Source organism: Dipodomys spectabilis, unplaced genomic scaffold, assembly GCF_019054845.1.
Source record: "Dipodomys spectabilis isolate Male_0828 unplaced genomic scaffold, ASM1905484v1 ptg000266l, whole genome shotgun sequence".
In the NCBI taxonomy this organism is placed as follows: Eukaryota; Metazoa; Chordata; class Mammalia; order Rodentia; family Heteromyidae; genus Dipodomys; species Dipodomys spectabilis.
Window position 1 is genome coordinate 2,077,709 of NW_024870943.1, and position 17,689 is coordinate 2,095,397.

General features: G+C 56.0%; 2 protein-coding genes across 2 annotated transcripts; both read right to left on the minus strand.

The window, feature by feature from the left end:
• Positions 1–690: 690 nt before the first annotated feature.
• On the minus strand, positions 691–8,162 carry Vsig10l (V-set and immunoglobulin domain containing 10 like). Its single transcript, XM_042700080.1, has 10 exons — positions 8,123–8,162; positions 7,232–8,053; positions 6,436–6,729; positions 5,616–5,900; positions 4,360–4,614; positions 3,279–3,557; positions 2,812–3,108; positions 2,049–2,162; positions 1,646–1,803; positions 691–834 (listed from the first exon to the last, which is right to left on the minus strand). Exons 1-10 carry the CDS (start codon positions 8,160–8,162, stop codon positions 763–765), a joined length of 2,616 nt encoding a protein of 871 aa, XP_042556014.1. The 3' UTR covers positions 691–762.
• Positions 8,163–10,340: 2,178 nt separating this feature from the next.
• Positions 10,341–17,267, minus strand: Etfb (electron transfer flavoprotein subunit beta). The gene is made up of 6 exons (XM_042700181.1): positions 17,126–17,267; positions 14,402–14,560; positions 14,065–14,223; positions 12,383–12,445; positions 12,027–12,185; positions 10,341–10,567 (listed from the first exon to the last, which is right to left on the minus strand). The coding sequence occupies exons 1-6, from the start codon at positions 17,180–17,182 to the stop codon at positions 10,397–10,399; spliced, it is 768 nt and encodes a 255-aa protein (XP_042556115.1). The 5' UTR covers positions 17,183–17,267; the 3' UTR covers positions 10,341–10,396.
• Between the last annotated feature and the right edge of the window lie 422 nt (positions 17,268–17,689).

Consider the following 17,689-nt stretch of genomic DNA (forward strand, 5'->3'; position numbering starts at 1 on the left):
GATTGCTGTGTGCAAAGTCCTGGGTTAAAGGCAGAGATCAGGGCAGCATTTGAGCCCTCCGGAAGATCTCGATCTGAAGAGGGACTTTGGGCCACACACGGTTCTGTGTGTTTACACAGGGGAGGGAAGCTCAGAGGCTGTGGGTCTCCATCTACGGTGGGGTGAGGGGAGACCTTCAGAATGGGAAAGGTTCCTTTGAGACTTGCTAAATTAATGGCATAAGGGAGAAAAAAGGGACCAGACAAATCAAACTCTAGGGACAACTGCCTGGAGAGAGAGAGGGGGTGGGGAGGGAGAGAGAGAAGAGGTGAGGAAGAGTGGGTACCTTTAGGGTGCATAGGGGAGTCCTGGGGAAGGGAGGTGGCCTAGGTCAAACTACAAGATGTCTCAAGGTCAGGATGAGAAGTCTGGGTAAGGTAGAAAAGGCTGTGTGCAGACTTGTACATGAGTTTAAAGAGAAGAGAGGTGTGGCTGAAGTGGGAGCTGAAAGGGGCGTGGTCTGGAGGATGCCATGTGAACTTAGAACCAATCACCAGGCTCCCATTCTGGCTCCTAGGAACACAATGAGCCCTGCCTCTGAACTTGAGCAGAGCCCTCAGATCTGCAGCAGTCTCTCCTGGTTCAAGTATTCACTTACAGGGAGTCTTCTTCGACGATGAGAGACAGACAGACAGACTAGACAGAGTCCCACCCCTCAGTCAATTCAGGCCCTCTTTGCTGCTGAGGCAAAAGATACCATGCAGAGCTGGCCGCCAGCTGTGATCACACCTGTGTGGCTGTCCGAACAGTCCGAGAGCCCCCACCTGGACAGATGACTGGACGCGGGCCAGTGAGCTGGAAGAAAAGCACAGGGTAGTGGGGTGACCTTGGGAGGGCCCTGGATATGACCTGGCGTGCCCATTTCCCTTTCCCTCATTTTCTGGAAGCTAGCCGAGTTCTCTCCATTTGCAAGAAGAAAATAAAAATGTCTGGTCATCACTGGAAAAACTAAGGGGCACCAGGCAACAACCCAACTTTTATGTAGAAACAAATTCCATTCACCTCAGGAGAAAAATGATGCAAGTCTTGACTACTTTTTATAGGGGAGGAAAAAGAAGGACCATCCACACCCCTCTGGAAGAGAAAGTAGAATTCACTGTTCCTTTAATATATGTAAGAGCTGAGTGGGAAATCCTGAGCAACTATCATATGCTTCTTAAAAAAATATGGGAGCTGTGGGGCTGGGAAGGTGGCTCAGAGCCCTTGCCTTGCATGCCTGAGGCCCTAGGTTCGAGTCCTCAGCAGCATATAAGCAAAAAGAAAAAAAGCCAGAAGTGGCACTGTGGCTCAAGTGGTAGAGCGCTAGCCTTGAGCTGAAGAGCTGAGGGACAGCGCCCAGGCCCAGAGTTCAGGCCCCACGACTGGACCCAAAAAAAAAATTTGATGGTGCACGCCTATAATCCCAGCACTTGGGAAGCTGAGGCAGGAGGGCCAGGAGTTCAAAATGTAGCTTGGGCTACATAGTTGTCTCAAGAAAGTGAAAAACAGTAGTTTTATCAACTTTGCAAACTAGCAACTAAAAACTGGAGAGAAGGAACTGAGAACACCTCATCTTCCTGATTACGAAGCACAACTCCCTCTGCATCTCTGGGTCTTCCGCACTCACTTGGTGAGCCCTGACTGGGCTGAGGTCCTTCGGTGGGCATTTGATAGGCAGTGGCTGTGGAGTCTGTACTGGGGTCACACTCTTCTGCATGGTCTTTCTTGGTGGGGTGATCACAGGTGGCAAGGTCAGGGGCTGCTGCTTTTTTGTAGGAGCCTTTCCTGAGCAAGGATGAAGAGGAGGACCAAACATGCGTGATTGATTGCTTCCACATGCAAGCCCAGCAAATAGCAAGAGAAGCTGACCAGACAGGCGGAGCCTTACTCCGATTGGCTGGTATAGAAGGAAGAAGGTGGGACAGATGATGTAGGGCCATGCTGATTGGTTCAAGTAGGCCCCTGATGGGCATCTTGCTAGTGGCCCTCCCACGTGGCCCTAGTTCCATCTTCCCAAGGCTGCCACTCACCTTGGGAGCGTTGCAGGCAGCAGATACACAGGATAATAAGCCCTACCAACAGCGCCAAGCCTAGTAAGGATCCCAGGACGATGCCAGTGATGGCCCCGGGGCTCAGAGTGGGTCCTGGAAACGCAAACAGAAAATTCAAGGCAGGACCCAAGAGTCCACACCCCAATCTCCCTCCCATTCAGAACCCAAGAATTAGAGATCATGGCAGTGTGTACCACAAAGTCACATTCCCAGCCCTCGTGGCAGTCTCCATTCATTTGCTGAGGAGGCTGAGGCTCCACTGGGGAGAAAAACCAGAGAAGGTACATACCTTTGTAGTCTTTTCTTCTAGGAAAGGAGTCAGAAATAAATGAGCAAATATAACGTAACTACAAAGTGTGAAGAAGGAAGGGAGGAGAAACACTGCAGAGGCAGCTCTGAGGAGTAACCGGGTGGAAAATGTGCCAAGCAGAGGGAAACAGAGAAATCTAGCCTGGCATGGTGGTTCCTGACTGGAATCCCAGCATTCGGGAGGCTGAGACAGGAGGTTTGCAAGTCCAAGGCCAGTCTCAGGAGAGGTAGAGGATGGCCACGGAGGGGCAACCAGGGGCAGATCCTGGGGAGTCAGGAAAGAAATGTGTGTGGTTCCACACCTCCCAGCTCATGTTACAGACTCCCAGCCACCTCCACAGGGACAGAAGGACAAGTCAGTGTGACAGAGTGAGAAGGGGCAGGGCAGAATGTGAAGAGGAAGCTGGAGAGAAACTGCCACGCCCCAGCTCACCCATCTGGTAGACCCGACTTTGGGAAGGAGTCCCAGGATGGGCTCCCAGCACGGGCAGGATCCGAAAGACCCAGGTTGTGGGGTTCCCAGGAGAGAGTGGCACCACGGCAGACCGTTCTCCAGGACCCAGAAAGAGCAGGGTAACCCAGTCCCTGTAGTTGGTGACTCTGCTCTGGTCAGATCTCTGTGTCCGTGTCTGGATCTCGAAGCCACTGATCAGGGACCCGCGTTCCACGTCCCAAGTCAGCACCGCGGCATCGCGGGCTCTCTGTAGTCTCCATGAGGAGATGGAGGGGCCTAGGGACAGAGGGAGGGGTGTGGCTGGGCTCTCAGGTTCTTGAAAGGAGAGGGAAAGGGGTTGGGAGCCTTGATCCCAGGGGCAGAGGACACAGAGAGGCATCCTCCTGGAAGGGGCTGGGCCTGGACCCTTGGGTTTGAGGGAGAGGGGCTGGACAGGTGAGGCTCACCTGCAAGTGTGATCTGGTTGCCCCCGGCGCCTAGTGCGCCACTGCACAGCACAGAGTAGTTCCCCAGGTCCCAGTCAAGGCTGAAGTTGCTGATGAGGAGCTTGCGCCCATCCTGGCTGAGCCTCAGGCGTCCCCCTCCTCCCGGAGCCAGTGGCCGGCCTTCCCGAGCCCAGACTGCTCTTGAGGGTGGGGGACAGCCGGAGGCCTCCAGGACCACTTCTGCCTCCCCTGACCTGGTCTCTGCCACCAGGGGGTGTAGTAGCACCTCCTGAGGGGCCTCTGGAGTGGGAAAAGTCCAGTTAGTGAGAGTCAATGGAGTAACTCAGTGAATCACAAGCCCTATGTGCTTTGTTCAAGTGCTAAGCATTGGTAAAACTCAGCATCATGTGCTGTCTTGTGTCCCAGTGACTAGACCCTGTGCTGAGAAACTCGCTTTTCTCAGATACTCTTTTTTTTTTTTTGCTGGTCGTGGGGCCTGAACTCTGGGCCTGGGCACCGTCCCTCAGCTCAAGGCTAGTGCTCTACCACTTGTGCCACAGCACCACTTCCAGCTTTTTCTGTTTATGTGGTGCTGAGGAACTGAACCCAGGGCCTCATGCATGCAAGGCAAGCACTCTACCCCTGAGCCACCTTCCCAGCCCCCTAAGATATTCATTACTTTTGGTGGTGGTGGTGGTGATTTCTCCTTTTTAATTTTGTGTTGGTAATGGAACTCAGGATCTGGGTGGTGTCATGCTTTTTCACTCAAGGCTGGTGCTCTACCACTTAAGTCACAGCCCTGCTGCTGGCTTTTTTTTGTGGGGGTGGGGTGTTTGCTGGAGATAGGAGTCTCACGTGGACTTTGCTTCCCGGGCTGGCTTTGAACCCTGATACTCAGATCGAAACTACCTGAGTAGCTAGGGTTACAGGCGTGAGCCACTAAGCTCGAGTTAAGTCCATGCACGAGAAGGTGACAGCCCTCCCAGTCTCCATGCCGGAGCCACACCTCATTCCGCTTCTTGTAAAGTAAGGAAGGAGGGACTCAGCCCTTGTCATCCTGCCTCAGTACCCCAAAGGACCAAAGAGGCCCGGGCCTTCTCACCTGGGGTGACGGTGCAGGTGCGCGTGGCCGCCAGGTGTCGAGCCAGGCAGGTGACAGTCACGCCACTGAGCCCGGGATGGGCGGGCACGGCCACCAGAAGGGCGGAGGACACCGGCCCAGCACGGACGCCTTCCGGGAGGCCCTGGAACTGCAGGGAGGCGGCTGGGACTCCGCCAGGCCACGAGCAGCGGAAACGGAGGCTGAGATCCCCAGGACCCCCTTCCACTGAGCACTGTGGGGACCCGGGGGGCAGATCTGTCGACGAAAGGGAGACTCAGGGTCCAGTCTGTCTGAGCTTCCATCTGTGGCATCCTGGCCCCGCCCCCTTCCACATAGCCCCACCCCGCCGCCGTGCCCCTCCCACCTCACTAGCCACGCCCTATCCTCCGCCCCTGCCCCGTCCCGCAACTCCTTCACTTGCGACCCCAACCACTGCCCCTCTTTCCTCTGAATCGTCACACCGATCCCCTCCAAACCTTGCCGAGTTCTTCCCTTTCCTAGCCTTGTCCAGCTTATTCTACCATCCTCATTTTTCCAGAAGCTTCCCCTTCCTGCAGGCAGCTCTGCTCTCTCGCGCGCACCCCGTCCCTTTGTTCAGCCCCCATGGGCGGCTCAGTGCCTTTCCTTTCCACTCTCACACTTTGCCATCTCACTCCGCTGCTTACTTTGTGGAACATAAGTGCTCCCCTGCCCATGAGCTTCTGCCCGAGCTCTTGCTGGCGCCGCCCTCTCTGCTAAGTAGGCTGGTCCGCTCCACGAGAGTCCCCGCCTCCTGCGCCCGCCCCGCCCAAGATGGGCCCGCCCACCAAAGTGGCCACACCCACAGACTGGCTGGCCCCGCCCACCAATCCCCCCTTTCCCACGCTGGGTTCCACCCCTCTCCATAGAGCTCCCCCATAGTTCTCAGACCCCTCCCTGGCTCCGACTTCCCCAGTTGGCCTCTTCCTTGCCCCACCACCAGCAGCTCTTCTTCACCTAGGTGACCACGCCCACCTGTTGGCTCCACCCACACCCGTCGCTGCCCTCTTGCTGGCCCCTCCCCTTCATTGAGATAGCTCCACAGATGGCCACGCCCCTGCCACCCCCACAAGCTTTTTGTTCCCATCGCTGGCCCCGCCCCGGCCCGGATGGCCCCGCCCCCATAATGCTACTTTGCTGGTCCCGCCCAGCCCCGCATGGCCCCGCCTCTGCCCCACCCGCAGCATCTCTTCTTCCCTTTGCAGAGACCGCCCCCCCCTCCTCGCCGCCGCCCTCACCCGCCACGGTGAGGTTGAACACAGACCGGCGGCGGCGGCCGGTGCGCGGGTTCGCGGCAATGCAGGCGTAGGCGCCGGCGTGGCCCGGCCCCACGGCGGGCAGCAGGAGGCGCGGCCCGGCGGGCACCGCCGCCTCCGCGGGGTCGGCCAGGCTCCAGGCGATGTCGGCGGGCGGCCGCGAGGCGGCGGCACAGCGCAAGGTCACGTCGGTGCCCGCGGAGACGAACTGCGCGGGGGCGGCGTCGCGGTCCGATGAGATGGTGATAACGGGCGGGTCCGGGCCGTCTGCGGGCGGGGCGGGCGGTGAGGATCGGGGGAACCACTGACCCCTGCGCCCCAGGACGGGGCTGGAGGTGAGGATTGGGGGATCCCTGACCCTCGACCCCTGCGCCGCAGGACGGGGCTGGCGGTGAGGATGGGGGGGATCACTGACCCTCGACCCCTGCGCCCCAGGACGGGGCTGGCGGTGAGGATCGGGGGAACCCCTGACCCCTGCGCCCCAGGATGGGGCGGGCGGTGAGGATGGGGGGATCCCTGACCCTCGACCCCTGCGCCCCAGGACGGGGCGGGCGGTGAGGATGGGGGGGATCACTGACTCCTGCGCCCCAGGACGGGGCTGGCGGTGAGGATGGGGGGGATCCCTGACCCTCGACCCCTGCGTCCCAGGACGGGGCGGGCGGTAGGATGGGGGGGAATCACTGACTCCTGCGCCCCAGGATGGGGCAGGCGGTGAGGATTGGGGAGACCCCCCCCACGCCGCCCCCAGACCTCTGAGACCCAGGAAATGGAGACTCCCGACCGGATCCCTGCACCCCCTCACAGAAGACGCTGACGAGGGCCGCAGCCTGGCGGTGGCCGAAGGGGCTGCGGACGCTGCAGGTGTACCGGGCCTGGTCCCTGCGCCCCGGGCGCGCTATGCGCAGCTGGTCGCCCTCAGTGCGGATGCGGGGCGTGGCGCCGCCCTCTGGGTCCGCGGCCTCCAGGGCGTGGCCGTCGCGGCTCCAGCTCAGCTTCCCGCGACCCGGCTTCCACCCCACGCAGCGCAGCTGGAGTTCGGCCGCCCCCTCCTCGATCTCCGGGGCCTTGGGCTGCACCGACAGCGGGGGAAGGGGCTCTGGAGAGGAGAGGAGAGCTGAGGTGGCTCAGGGCCCGTCGGGGGACTGCGCCAGGAGCTCACTCTTGTTTGGGATTGGGGGTGGGCATCTTCTCTTAGCACCGGGAGTCCAGGACCCCACCCACCCCCATTGCCCAAGAGTCGAAGCTCACAGGGCTCCCCAACAGACCGCAGACCTGGGGTCCAAACCCCAGCCTCCTCCCTCAGACCCGGGGGTCCAAACCCCAGCCTCCTGCCTCAGACCTAGGGATCCAGACTCTGCTCTCCATCCTCAGACCCAGGGGTCCAGACCCCAGCCTCCCCCCTCAGACCCAGAGGTCCAGACTCAGCTCTCCACCCTCAGACCTGGGGGTCCAGACTCCAGCCTCCTCCCTCAGAACCGGGGGTCCGGGCTCAAGCACCCTATCTATCCTGTCCCCTCTCCCTTCTCCTCCTTCTCCTTGACACCTGTCCCCGACCCAGGTGACTTCTCCAAGATCTCCGGGGCCTCCATCCCACTTACCATACACGTCCACTGTGAACTCCCGAACCTGCCGAGAGACCCCTCCCCGGATCACCTCCACCGTGTAGACGCCCGCGTCCGACATCTGGGCAGAGGCCAGTTCCAGCCCCCCTCCTGCCCTGTCGAAGCGCAGGCGCTCGCGATGAGCAGGGTCCAGGCTGAGTAGGGGAGCCCCAGGGCCCAGGGCCCCGGCTGCCAGCACCTTTGAGCCCTGTCGCCAGACCACGAGTGGAGCAGGGGGGCCAGGACTGGGGGCTGGAGCCAGGGGGAGGCGGATGGTGGTCCCCACTAGCACAGCCAGAGGGCCCCCCACCTGCTGGGGGAAGCTTTCCGCGGGATGGGTCTCGAAAGGAACTTGGAATCCAAGGCCGTAGGGGGAAAGTTCAAGGTCCTGACTCTTAGAGGGGAGTTTGGAACCGGGAGCCTCGCCAGATGCTTTGGTATCTTGAGCAGAAGCGTTGGAAGCCAGGGTCTTCGGGGAGAAGGGAGGCGTGGCATTTGGGGCAGGAATTTGAGCCCCTGAGATGTCAGGAAGTGCTTTGGCGCCAGAGAGCTCAGAGGTCGGGTCAGAGCTGGGCGCTCCTGTCTCGGTTGAAGCATGTGGCCACCGGGAGCTGGCCCTGCCATTTCCACTGAGAGACTCGGGAAACAGGGTGGGATCAGGGATCCTACCAGACGCTGGGGAACCCACAGACCCATCTGAGTTCAGGCTTGGGAGTCCAGTGGAGGGGATTTTCGAACCCAGACCCTGAGAGGAGTTGACTGCATCTAAGGAGACAGAGCCTTGCTGAAGTTCCAGAGGAAGGATCTGGACTACAGAGCCTGTAAAGGAAAGGGGAGGGGTTAAAGGGGAAAGGGGCTGCTGAGGGGGGAGTTGAGCAGGTAACTTACCCAGGAGTAGGAAGAGGGGCAAAGCCCACGAGGTGCCCATGCTGCCCACCACACCTGAGAGAGGTGGACTGGAGCAGGACCCAGCACCTGCATGGGAGCCTTCTGGGTCAGACGAGTTGGACAGGAATGATGGCTTAGCTTCTTGGGCAGGGAAGGGAGCCAGACCCAGTGGGAGGTACCAGGGGCCTCCAGTGAGCTCTGGTGGGCCACCCCACCCTACTTGCCTACATCATTGGTCAGGCCTGTTTGTGGATGAAAAGGTCCAGCCTGAACCCCACATTCCCCACCCTGGGGGGAAGTGAGTCCCAGCCAAAAAAAATAAAAATAAAAAAATATGCTGGCAAGTCTGAGGGAACAAAGCCAGGAAGACTTCCTAGAGGAGTGTGAGGTGACATTTGGGGGAGCCCTGGCCCCCCACTCAGCCGTCTTTCTTGGCCCCCTTCTGGCTTCCAGTGCAGTCTGTCTTCCATGCAGCCTTGGAGATCCACATCTGGCCCTGCTTCTCCCCTCCTCCTCCTCCAGCCCCATACCTTCCAGCACCCTCAGACCCCCCACCCCATCCGACACAGGTGCTTTTTTCCCCTCTGAACTCACCATCCTCCCTCTGACCCCTCACTCCTCCCAGTTCTTCCCTTCTGGGATGGCTCTCACCTGAGCAGGTGTCCACCACCCTCCCTCCTAACCCTCCCCCTTTGAACCCCCCTCCCCCTGAGCCTCAAGTCCTAGCCCCTCCTCTTGCTCTCCACTACCCAGACTCCATCTTTTTTCCCTGTTCCTTTTCTTGCTGTCTCCTTTCTGATGTCCAGTTTCCTCCAGTCTTTGGTGAATCCACCCACTCCTCCCCATTTCCGGTGCCAGCTGCTGCCTGTGCTGTTTCCTCTACCTGGAATGATTTCACTCCTTCCAATCTGGCTATGCCACACCTTGCCATTCATGTCTCACGTTATTAAGTACCATAACAATAATTACTATTTATGTTGCACCAGGAACCACGCTAAATTCCTTCCATGTATTACTGGGCCAAACCCTTCTGTGGCCCTCTATGCTGGGCATTCCTTTTTACAAACCAAGAGATGAGGGCTGACAGATGGCAAGGGACCTGTAGGATGCACAGCTGGAGGGAGAAGCTGGACCTGAGAGGGCCAAAGACTAGTACCATGCTGGGCTAGGGCCCGTGTGCAGCTCCCAGTCCTCTGAGTCCCGGTACAGCCTTCCTCATGAAGGTAATAAACATGGTGATAAGCTAGACTGAGTATCATCTGTGTATCTGGAGATGCTACATAAATTAACCTTTCAAAATCCTACGGTGAGACAGGCATGGTGGCACACACCTGTAATCTCAGCACTTGGGAGGCCAAGTCAGGAGGATCTAGAGTTAGAAGCCAACTAGGGCTATGTGGTGACTTCCAGGCCAGCTTGGACAAGAAGGTGAGGCCATCTTGAAAAAAACTAAATACAGGGCTGGGAAGGTGGCTCAGTGGTAGAGTGCTTGCCTTGCATGCATGAGGCCCTGGGTTCGATTCCTCAGCACCACATAAGCAAAAAGAAAAAAGCCAAAGTGGCGCTGTGGCTCAAGTGGTAGAGTGCTAGCCTTGAGCTGAAGAGCTGAGGGACAGCGCCCAGGCCCAGAGTTCAGGCCCCATGACCGGACCCAAAAATTTAAAAAAAAAAAACAAAACTAAATACACAAATTAGGAAAAGAAGTCCTTTAGCTAGGTGCCAGTGGCTCAAATCAGTATCTAGCTATTCAGGAGGCAGAGATCTATGGATTGTGGCTCAAAGCCAGCCAGGACAGGAAAGTCCCTGAGAATAATCGTTTTCAGCTCACCACCAAAAAGCCAGAAGTGGAGCTGTGGCTTAAGTGGTAGTGCACCTGCCTTGAGTGAAAAAAGCCTAAGGCTAGTACCCAGGCCCGAGTCTCTGCAAGGAGGCAGCACATGACAGGACTTGACAAACCTTCTGCAGGAAGCAGCTCTTTCCACCACCTCCCTGATATTCTTCCTGGGAGGTACCTGTGACCTCAGCAGCCAAGCCAGGAACCCCATCCAGGTTCCCCACACCCAGCACCCTGAACTTCAGAACCTGTCCCCAGCAGTGTGGCCCTGAGAGTGTAGATGTGACTCACTGGGCTCCCAGGCCTCACCCAGCACAAGGCCTGGTACCCAGGAGATTTAAGTCAATGTCTGATGAATGAATCAAAGAGTGGATGGACAGGGGATGAGGTGTCAGGAAAAAAAAAGTTATGGTTTTATTATTCTGCTTCTGGGAAGGGGCTCAAATGCGCCCCACCTCCCTTAACTTGGCTACCAAGTCCTCGGTGGTCTCTACCTTGACGCCGGCTGTGCGCTGAGGTGGGTCTTCCACGCTGACCACAGAAAGCTTGGAGGTCAGGTCCACGCCCAGGTCTCCGGCCTTAATCACTTCGATCTTCTTCTTCTTTGCTTTCTGTACACAGGAAGCCTCAGCTCAGAGGAACATGGAAGCCCTGCCTGCATTGCCAAAAGCTCTTCTCTGTGGTGTCACGTCTATAGACCATACCCATGGCTGGGCCCTTAGGATCTCTCTGGGGGCCAGGACTACCCCTGGTGTGGGCAATTCCTGTTGACTAGAATGTCCTGAGAGGCTAACATTCCTCCTTAGGGGACCATAGCTTTTGGCTGAGATGATGCACTGAATCCTCACGGACTGAGCCTTCCCCATTGACTAAGATGACCACTAAACCTTACCCACCGGCTAGGCTCACTCACTGAATCCTCATTGGCTGAACTGACCCACTGAGCCCTCTCCATTGGATAAGATGAACATTGAACCTTCCCCATTGGCTGAGCTGACCCACTGAGTCCTTACTGGCTGATCTGACCTACTGAGCCCTCCTTACTGGTTGAGTTGATCCACTGAACTCTCCTACTGGCTGAGATAGCCAATGGGATGGGTTTGGTGTATCATCTCATTGTGCTCTAGTGTAAAGCCTTAGAATCTCCCATTGACTGACCCCTCTCTATTATCTAGACTGTTCCACCGAACTCAACAAACTTCTCACTAAATCCTTTGCTTTTGTGTGTGTGTGTGTGTGTGTGTGTGTGTGTGTGTGTGTGTGTGTGTGTGTGTCAATCGTGACGTTTGAACTCTGGGCCTGGACGCTGTCCAGCTCAAGGCTAGTGCTCTACCACTTTGAGTCACAGCACCACTTCCCATTTTCTGGTGGTTACTTGGAGATAAGAGTCTCACGGACTTTCCTGCCCTGACTGGCAATCCTCATAGCTCAGCCTCCTGAGTAGCTAGGATTACAGGTGTGAGCCACCAACGTCCAGCTGACCCTTCCCTATTGGCTGAGATGAAGCACTGAACCACCCTATTAGCTGAGATAATGCACTGAACTTTCCCCATTGGCTGAGATGATACACTAAGTCTTCTCTATTGGTGGAGATGACCTACTGAACTCTCCATATTGGCCAAGCGGAGCCAATAAACATCCTGCTGGCCATGATGATTAGTGAACATTTCTTCTTGGCTAAGAGAAAGCTATGCGAATCCTTTCTAGTGTACCAAGATGGCCTACATGACAACTTCCTGATGGCAAAGATTACCAAAGGAACCTTCCCCAATGAACCCAGACCACTCAATTTTGCCAAGGTTGCCCGGGAAACTTCTTCCACTGTCTGGAATGACAAGGAGAGCCCTTTCTGTTACTCAGGAGGCCTTCCCATTGGCTATGGCAACCATCCAATTCTCCCTCTGTCCCCGAATTCTCGGTATAGGCAGAGATATAGCCCAGCAGACGCTCTGCTAGGCAAGGTGACCAAGTGATCCCATCTTCTAGGCGGCTCCCTCCTCCCATCCAACCACGGCAGGACATACACTGCCCCTCCAGGTCCCACAGGGCTCTAACCCCTTCCCTGCTCACCATGATGTTGGGCAATGTGGCGTAGCGGGGCTCATTGAGCCTCAGGTCAGCAGTCACCACAGCTGGCAGCTTCAGGCGTAGGGTCTCCAGGCCGCCATCAATCTCCCGCTCCACTTTCAGCTTGTCACCTTCTACAGTCACCTGGGAGGCAAATGTGCCCTGGGGAAGCACAGAGAGAAAGAGGAAGAGAGTGGGTGAGGTTACTTAGAGTCAGGCACAGGGCACTGGCTCGCCAGTGAGAATGTGGCAAGTGGAGTGAGCCAATGAGAAAGCAGCAGATGGAAGGGAGCCAATGAAGATACGACAGAGGTGAGCCAATGAGAGCACCAGGGATGATATCACAATCCAGGCCTTACCTGCGGCCAGTCCAGAAGCCCCGCTGTCATCTGACCTGTCTGGTTACAGTCATCATCGATGGCCTGACGGGGGAGAGGGAAGGCTGTCTGATGGCTGTCAGGGCATCTCACGGCCCTTGTAGGCCTCCAGAAGTCACAGCGATGGGGACTCACGCCTGTCATCCTAGCTACTCAGGAGGCTGAGAGCTGAGAAGCCTAGTTCAAAACCAGCCCAGACAGGAAAATCTGTGAGACTCTCATTTCTAATTAACCAGCAAAAATCTAGAAGTGGAAATGTGGTGCAAGAGGTAGAGCACTAGCCATGAGTGAAAAAGCAAAAAGACAGTGCCCAGGCTCTGAGTTCAAGCTCCAGGACTGGCACCAGCATGTGTGCACGCATGCACACAACACACATACATACACACACACACACACTCACACACCGGGGTTGGCAACCTTTTTCCGTTATTGGCCTCAAAGAAAATATTTCAGGCTTTGTGAGTCATCTAATCCGTGTCACAAGTACAGAGCAGCATATAAGCAGCCAGAAGCACTGTGTCAATGAGTATATGTGTGGGTGGACCAATAAAACTTTATTGACAAAACAAGCTATACCACAAGTCACAGTTTGCTGAGAGAAAGTGCAGAATGATTCCCTCTGGACCCAGAGATATGCAACCCCTGGTCCCCAGCCAGTGACAACACCTATACAAACACTCCCAGAAGTCACCAACATCTGGAACACCGAAATTATTCAATGGGACTTTGCCAATTGGGTCAGGAATAGTCACATGACTGCAGATGGGACCAGGGAGCTTGGGTGGAGTCCTTGGGGAAAAGGCTGTCTTCTTCCCAAGGGGAACACTAAGTCAGTGTGCTGTGAGCTACAGTTACAGACATTACTGTCTGTAACTGGAGATGGTGGTGCCACGTATGGACCTGGGACACACTGCGTCTGAAGTCCATTTAAATGAGCTACTCAACTTGCTCTTTTGTGGAGGCCAATGTGGTTAGTGAGTCTGCTTCCTGGCCCAAAGGGCATCCTGACCAGTTCATTTGGTCCCTGGACCCAGAACAAAATAGCAAGCATGGTGCTGGGGCTCACAGCACTCATCCCAGCCACTGAGGAGGATGAGATCTGAGGATCACCAATTTTCATGTTTCAAAGGCAGTAGTAATATCTACATTGTCCCAACACTTCCAGCCATGGGACTTTTGGATGACAAAACTCAGCAAATAAATAAATATGTAATAATCAAGTTTCTCCTTCCTCCTCAGTCCACTCTTCCAGGTCCCAGAGGGCATTGTTCTGTGTCGGGAGCTGAACCCCGTCCCTCTCCTGCTAGCTGACCTGCCCCGGCTCCAATATCTGTTCTACTCTCTCTGTGGAATGGAAACCCCTTCCTCCTCCCCCTCTGTCCTCTTGGCCTTGATCTGGGTCTCTCCTTTACTCCCTGGAGACCTAAACCACAGCCCCTGGTGTCTCTTCCAAGAAGACCTGACACCCAGAGTGACGAGGCCTCCTTGCTCAAATTCTCTGCCAGGGGAGGCAGCAAGCCCTAAGCTCAGCCCTGCTCAGCCCTGAAGGCTGAAGGTTGCTGCCCTGAGCCATCCACAGGGTCAGGCTGATCAGGCCTGTAGGAGCAGGGCTGGCCACAGGGGCAGGCTGATCGGAGCTGTGGATCAGATCTGGCCACACCTACCTGCTTGCCCATCAGTACCAGGTTCACCTTCTCCTTCTCTGCCAACTTGGCCAGGACCTTTGCCACTTGCAGGGGCCCCAAGTGATTGGCCTCTGCAGCCGGTATCTCCACGTGGATACCCCGGTCTGCACCCATGGCCAGGGCCGTACGGATGGTCTCCTGCCAGGACAGAGGGTTGGCATAGTTTCTGTCACCAAAAGACTAAGCCTAGCTAGCTCCCAGTCCTCCTCCCTCAGACCCAGAGGTCCAGACCCCAGCCTCCTCCCTCAGACCCGGGGGTCCAGACCCAGCCTCCTCCCTCAGACCTGGGGGTCCAGGTCCCTAGGTCCCTGCACACCTGGCACTGGGAAGGGCCGCAGCTGACCGCGATGACCTCCTTTACCAGCTTCTTCTCCTTGAGCCGCACAGCTTCCTCCACCGCGATCTCACAGAACGGGTTCATGGAGTGCTTCACACCGTCCGTGACCACCCCGGACTTGTCTGGCTTGACTCGGATCTGTCCGGCAGGAGAGAAGACAGGGTCACAGCAAAGCAACCAGAAGGCGGGGCCTCCGTGCCAACCCCTCCCCTCCCAGGCCATGGACCATGGTGAGCCACAAAAGGGCCTTGGCCAGGGCCAGGCAGCTTTGGGGCTATAGCTGGGTTCCAGTTCCCAATCCAGGCCAGGGTACTCTGTCTTTTTTACTGCCTGGGTACCAGAGAGATTGAACAAGTTCATTCCTACTGCTTGTCCATGCCTCAAGCTAGAAAATGACCTCTCAACCTTTCATTCATCCACATTCGAGCATATAAAAAGAAACACCCAAACACACCCTGACTGCGTGTGACACACCCTGTCATTTCCTATTGTTTTGGGTGTGTATGTATTGGTGCAGGGGTTTGAACTAAAGACTTAGGCGCTGTCCCTCAACTTTTTTACTCAAGACTGGTGTTCTACCACTTAAGTCACAGCTCCACTTCTGGCCCTTTGCTGGATGATTGGAAGATAAAAGTTTCACAGACTTTATGCGCTGGCTGGCTTTGAACTGCAACCCTCAGATCTCAGCCTCTCCAGTATCTAGGATAACAGGCACGCGCCACTCATTCCCAGCTGCCAGGAGGGTTTTACAAGGTGCCTTCTGGCGGCTAGACCTTTGGCCCAGCACAGAAAACACAACAGGAACTGCTGCCAAGAACCATACAGGCTAGATAAGCCAGCCCAGGACAAACAAACCAAGATACCCTCATCCCAATTAACTAGCACAATGCCCAAAGTAAAGGTATGGCTCAAGTGGTAGAGCACCAGCCTTGAACAGAAAAATTTAAGGGAGAGTGTGAGTTCAAGCTGAGTTCAAGCCCCAGTTCTGGCACAAAAAATAAGATAAAAATAGTTATTATTATTAAAAAAAGGAAGAAAGAAGGAAAGGAATCAAGGAAAGAAAGAAGCAAGGAAGGAGGGAAGGAAGGAAGAATGGAGGGAGGGAGGGAAGGAGGGAGGGGAGAAAGGCAGGCAGGCAGAAGCAACATCCCTGCCATTGCAGCCAGGCCTTGCACCGCATAGGTGGTCACATCCTCCGGTGGTATGGCTGTGAGTGGATGCTGGCACAGCAAAGGACACTGGGGAGTCTGGAACTGTTTTTTTTTTTTTTTGCTCAGGTTTCAAATCTCTCTGCTGCTTATTAGCTGGGTGATCTGTAATAGGACCTTCTTGGGCCGTGTCCTCATTGATCCAATGAGCTAAAGTGTAGACAGGCTACAGACATGGTTCAGTCTTGTGAGAAGGACTTAGGGGTTCCTGGCACATGGTAAATACCCACTTCAATGTCATTAACGTTTTCAAACTTGAATCTACCTGCTATACCCTTCCCCATCCCCACTTTACTTCCAGAGTAGGCAGGGACAAGATTAGCATCAACTTTGTAGCCAGGTTTCACCCACCCTGAGGGATGTCAGTCTCCCTGTGCTGAGTAGTGGTAGGAATGTAGAGGTAAGCTCCCTGTCTGATGGAGGAACAGCACTGAACAAAACCACTGCTCTCGGGGGAGGATGGGAAGGGATGGGAAGGGGAAACAAAGGAGGAGTCTACAATGCTTGATAAGAATGGGGGGGGGGGGAGACTGGGAAGGAGGAGGCTACAATGCTTGATAAGAAATCTACTCATTATCTTGTTCATGTAATCATAACCCCTCTGTACAGTATTTTCACAATAAAAATAAATAAAAATTTTAAAAAAGAAATGTACTCATTATCTTGCCCCTGTAATTGTAAGCCCTCTGTACAGTATTTTCACAATAAAAAAAAGAAAAAAAGTAAAATTTTATAAGCCAAAAAAAACCAAAAAACAAAAAACAAAACCATTGCTCTCAGCTCGGTGTAGGCCAAGCACTGACTGACGATAGTCTGGGAACAGCTGTCCCCTACCTATGTCCCAGCCAGACCAGCAGGGTCCCCAGCCAGGCCTGTGCCTCCAGATCCATCAAGTTAGCCTTTGAACTCTCCTTTCAAGCAAACAAAAGCTTGAGCTTCCTCACTCACCCTGTAATTATGAGGGTGGCAGACAGTTTCTGGGTTCCAGGGGCCCTGTCTGACTCCCATGATGGCAGATCTGGGGTGCTGTGCGATTCAAGTTGAGCACTAAGAATACAACTTAGCTCGTGTGCAAAGTCTGAGCCCTAGTGCAGGAATCTCAGGAGCTGGCGCGGACTCTGTGTTCTGCTCCCCATCCTCCCTTCATCTGAGGGACCCTTTGTGCCTCAGTTTCTCCGTGTGTTAAACAGGGTCTCTGACTCCTCCAGCTCGTAAGAAATAGAAAAGCTAAGTCGTCCTCCAGAGCTGAGTCCCGAGCCAGGGAAAGATAGTGGGGGGGGGGGTCTTGACCCCAGAGGGCTCGAGTGTCAGAACTTCATAGCCCTGACTTTTGCCCCTAAGTGTGACTTTTACATCCGGCGGGGGGGGGGGGGGGTAGGAGAAGGGGAGGGGGAGGGCGGCAGAGACCAGAGGTTAAGATCCCGGTCAGTGCACTCTGGTGATCCCGGGAGCACATGGCCGCCGGTCTCAGGGAGGTGGGAGGGGACCCGGTCACCTTCACCGCGAAGTCGATAACCCTCTTGACAGCCACAAGTGCGCGCAGCTCCGCCATCTTCCAGCCGCAGCCACACGCGCGGAGTCAGCCCTCACCCTGCTTCACCACTCCGGACACACCGCCCTGGTTTCTCTTTCTGCGCCTGCGCGTCCTCAGTCGCTCAAGCGCCCCGGCAGACAGCCAATCAGAAGGCCGAGGCGGGAAAGGAGTGGCAGGCAGAAGACCAATAGAAAGCATAATCCGGGGAGAGAGGCGGGATCCGGGACGGCAGGGAAACAGCCTGGGCGAAGGGGGCGCGGCCGGGAAGTCGGGGAAAGGTCGAGTCCGGGAACTGGATCCCAGATCCTCCCGATCCTCGTAAACTCTGGAGTTTCCGGAGCTGATCTTCCCTTCTAGGTCACTCCTGCCCGCGTCCCCAGCGCTCCGTGCCCCCCCCCCCCCGCGTTTGTCTCCCTAAGCTCTTCTTGCCTGTCTCCAGTCTCCTAGTGGCCCCGCGCCCTCCCCACGCCTTGGAGATCCCCTCCGGTCTCTAGGTCCGTGTCCCTGCTCCACATTCCCCTCACG

Excerpts from the sequence above, each read along its gene's own strand:
- Vsig10l (XM_042700080.1), bottom strand. The coding sequence starts at position 8,162 with ATGGGCACCTCGTGGGCTTTGCCCCTCTTCCTACTCCTGG. Across the intron at positions 5,901-6,435 it reads GGCCCTCGTCAGCGTCTTCT|ACGGCCCGGACCCGCCCGTT; the intron begins GTGAGGGGGTGC and ends CCCCGCCCGCAG. Across the intron at positions 3,558-4,359 it reads CACCTGCACCGTCACCCCAG|AGGCCCCTCAGGAGGTGCTA; the intron begins GTGAGAAGGCCC and ends TTCCCACTCCAG.
- Etfb (XM_042700181.1), bottom strand. The coding sequence starts at position 17,182 with ATGGCGGAGCTGCGCGCACTTGTGGCTGTCAAGAGGGTTATCGACTTC. Across the intron at positions 12,446-14,064 it reads TGGTACTGATGGGCAAGCAG|GCCATCGATGATGACTGTAA; the intron begins GTAGGTGTGGCC and ends CTCCCCCGTCAG. Across the intron at positions 12,186-12,382 it reads GGCTTCTGGACTGGCCGCAG|GGCACATTTGCCTCCCAGGT; the intron begins GTAAGGCCTGGA and ends GTGCTTCCCCAG.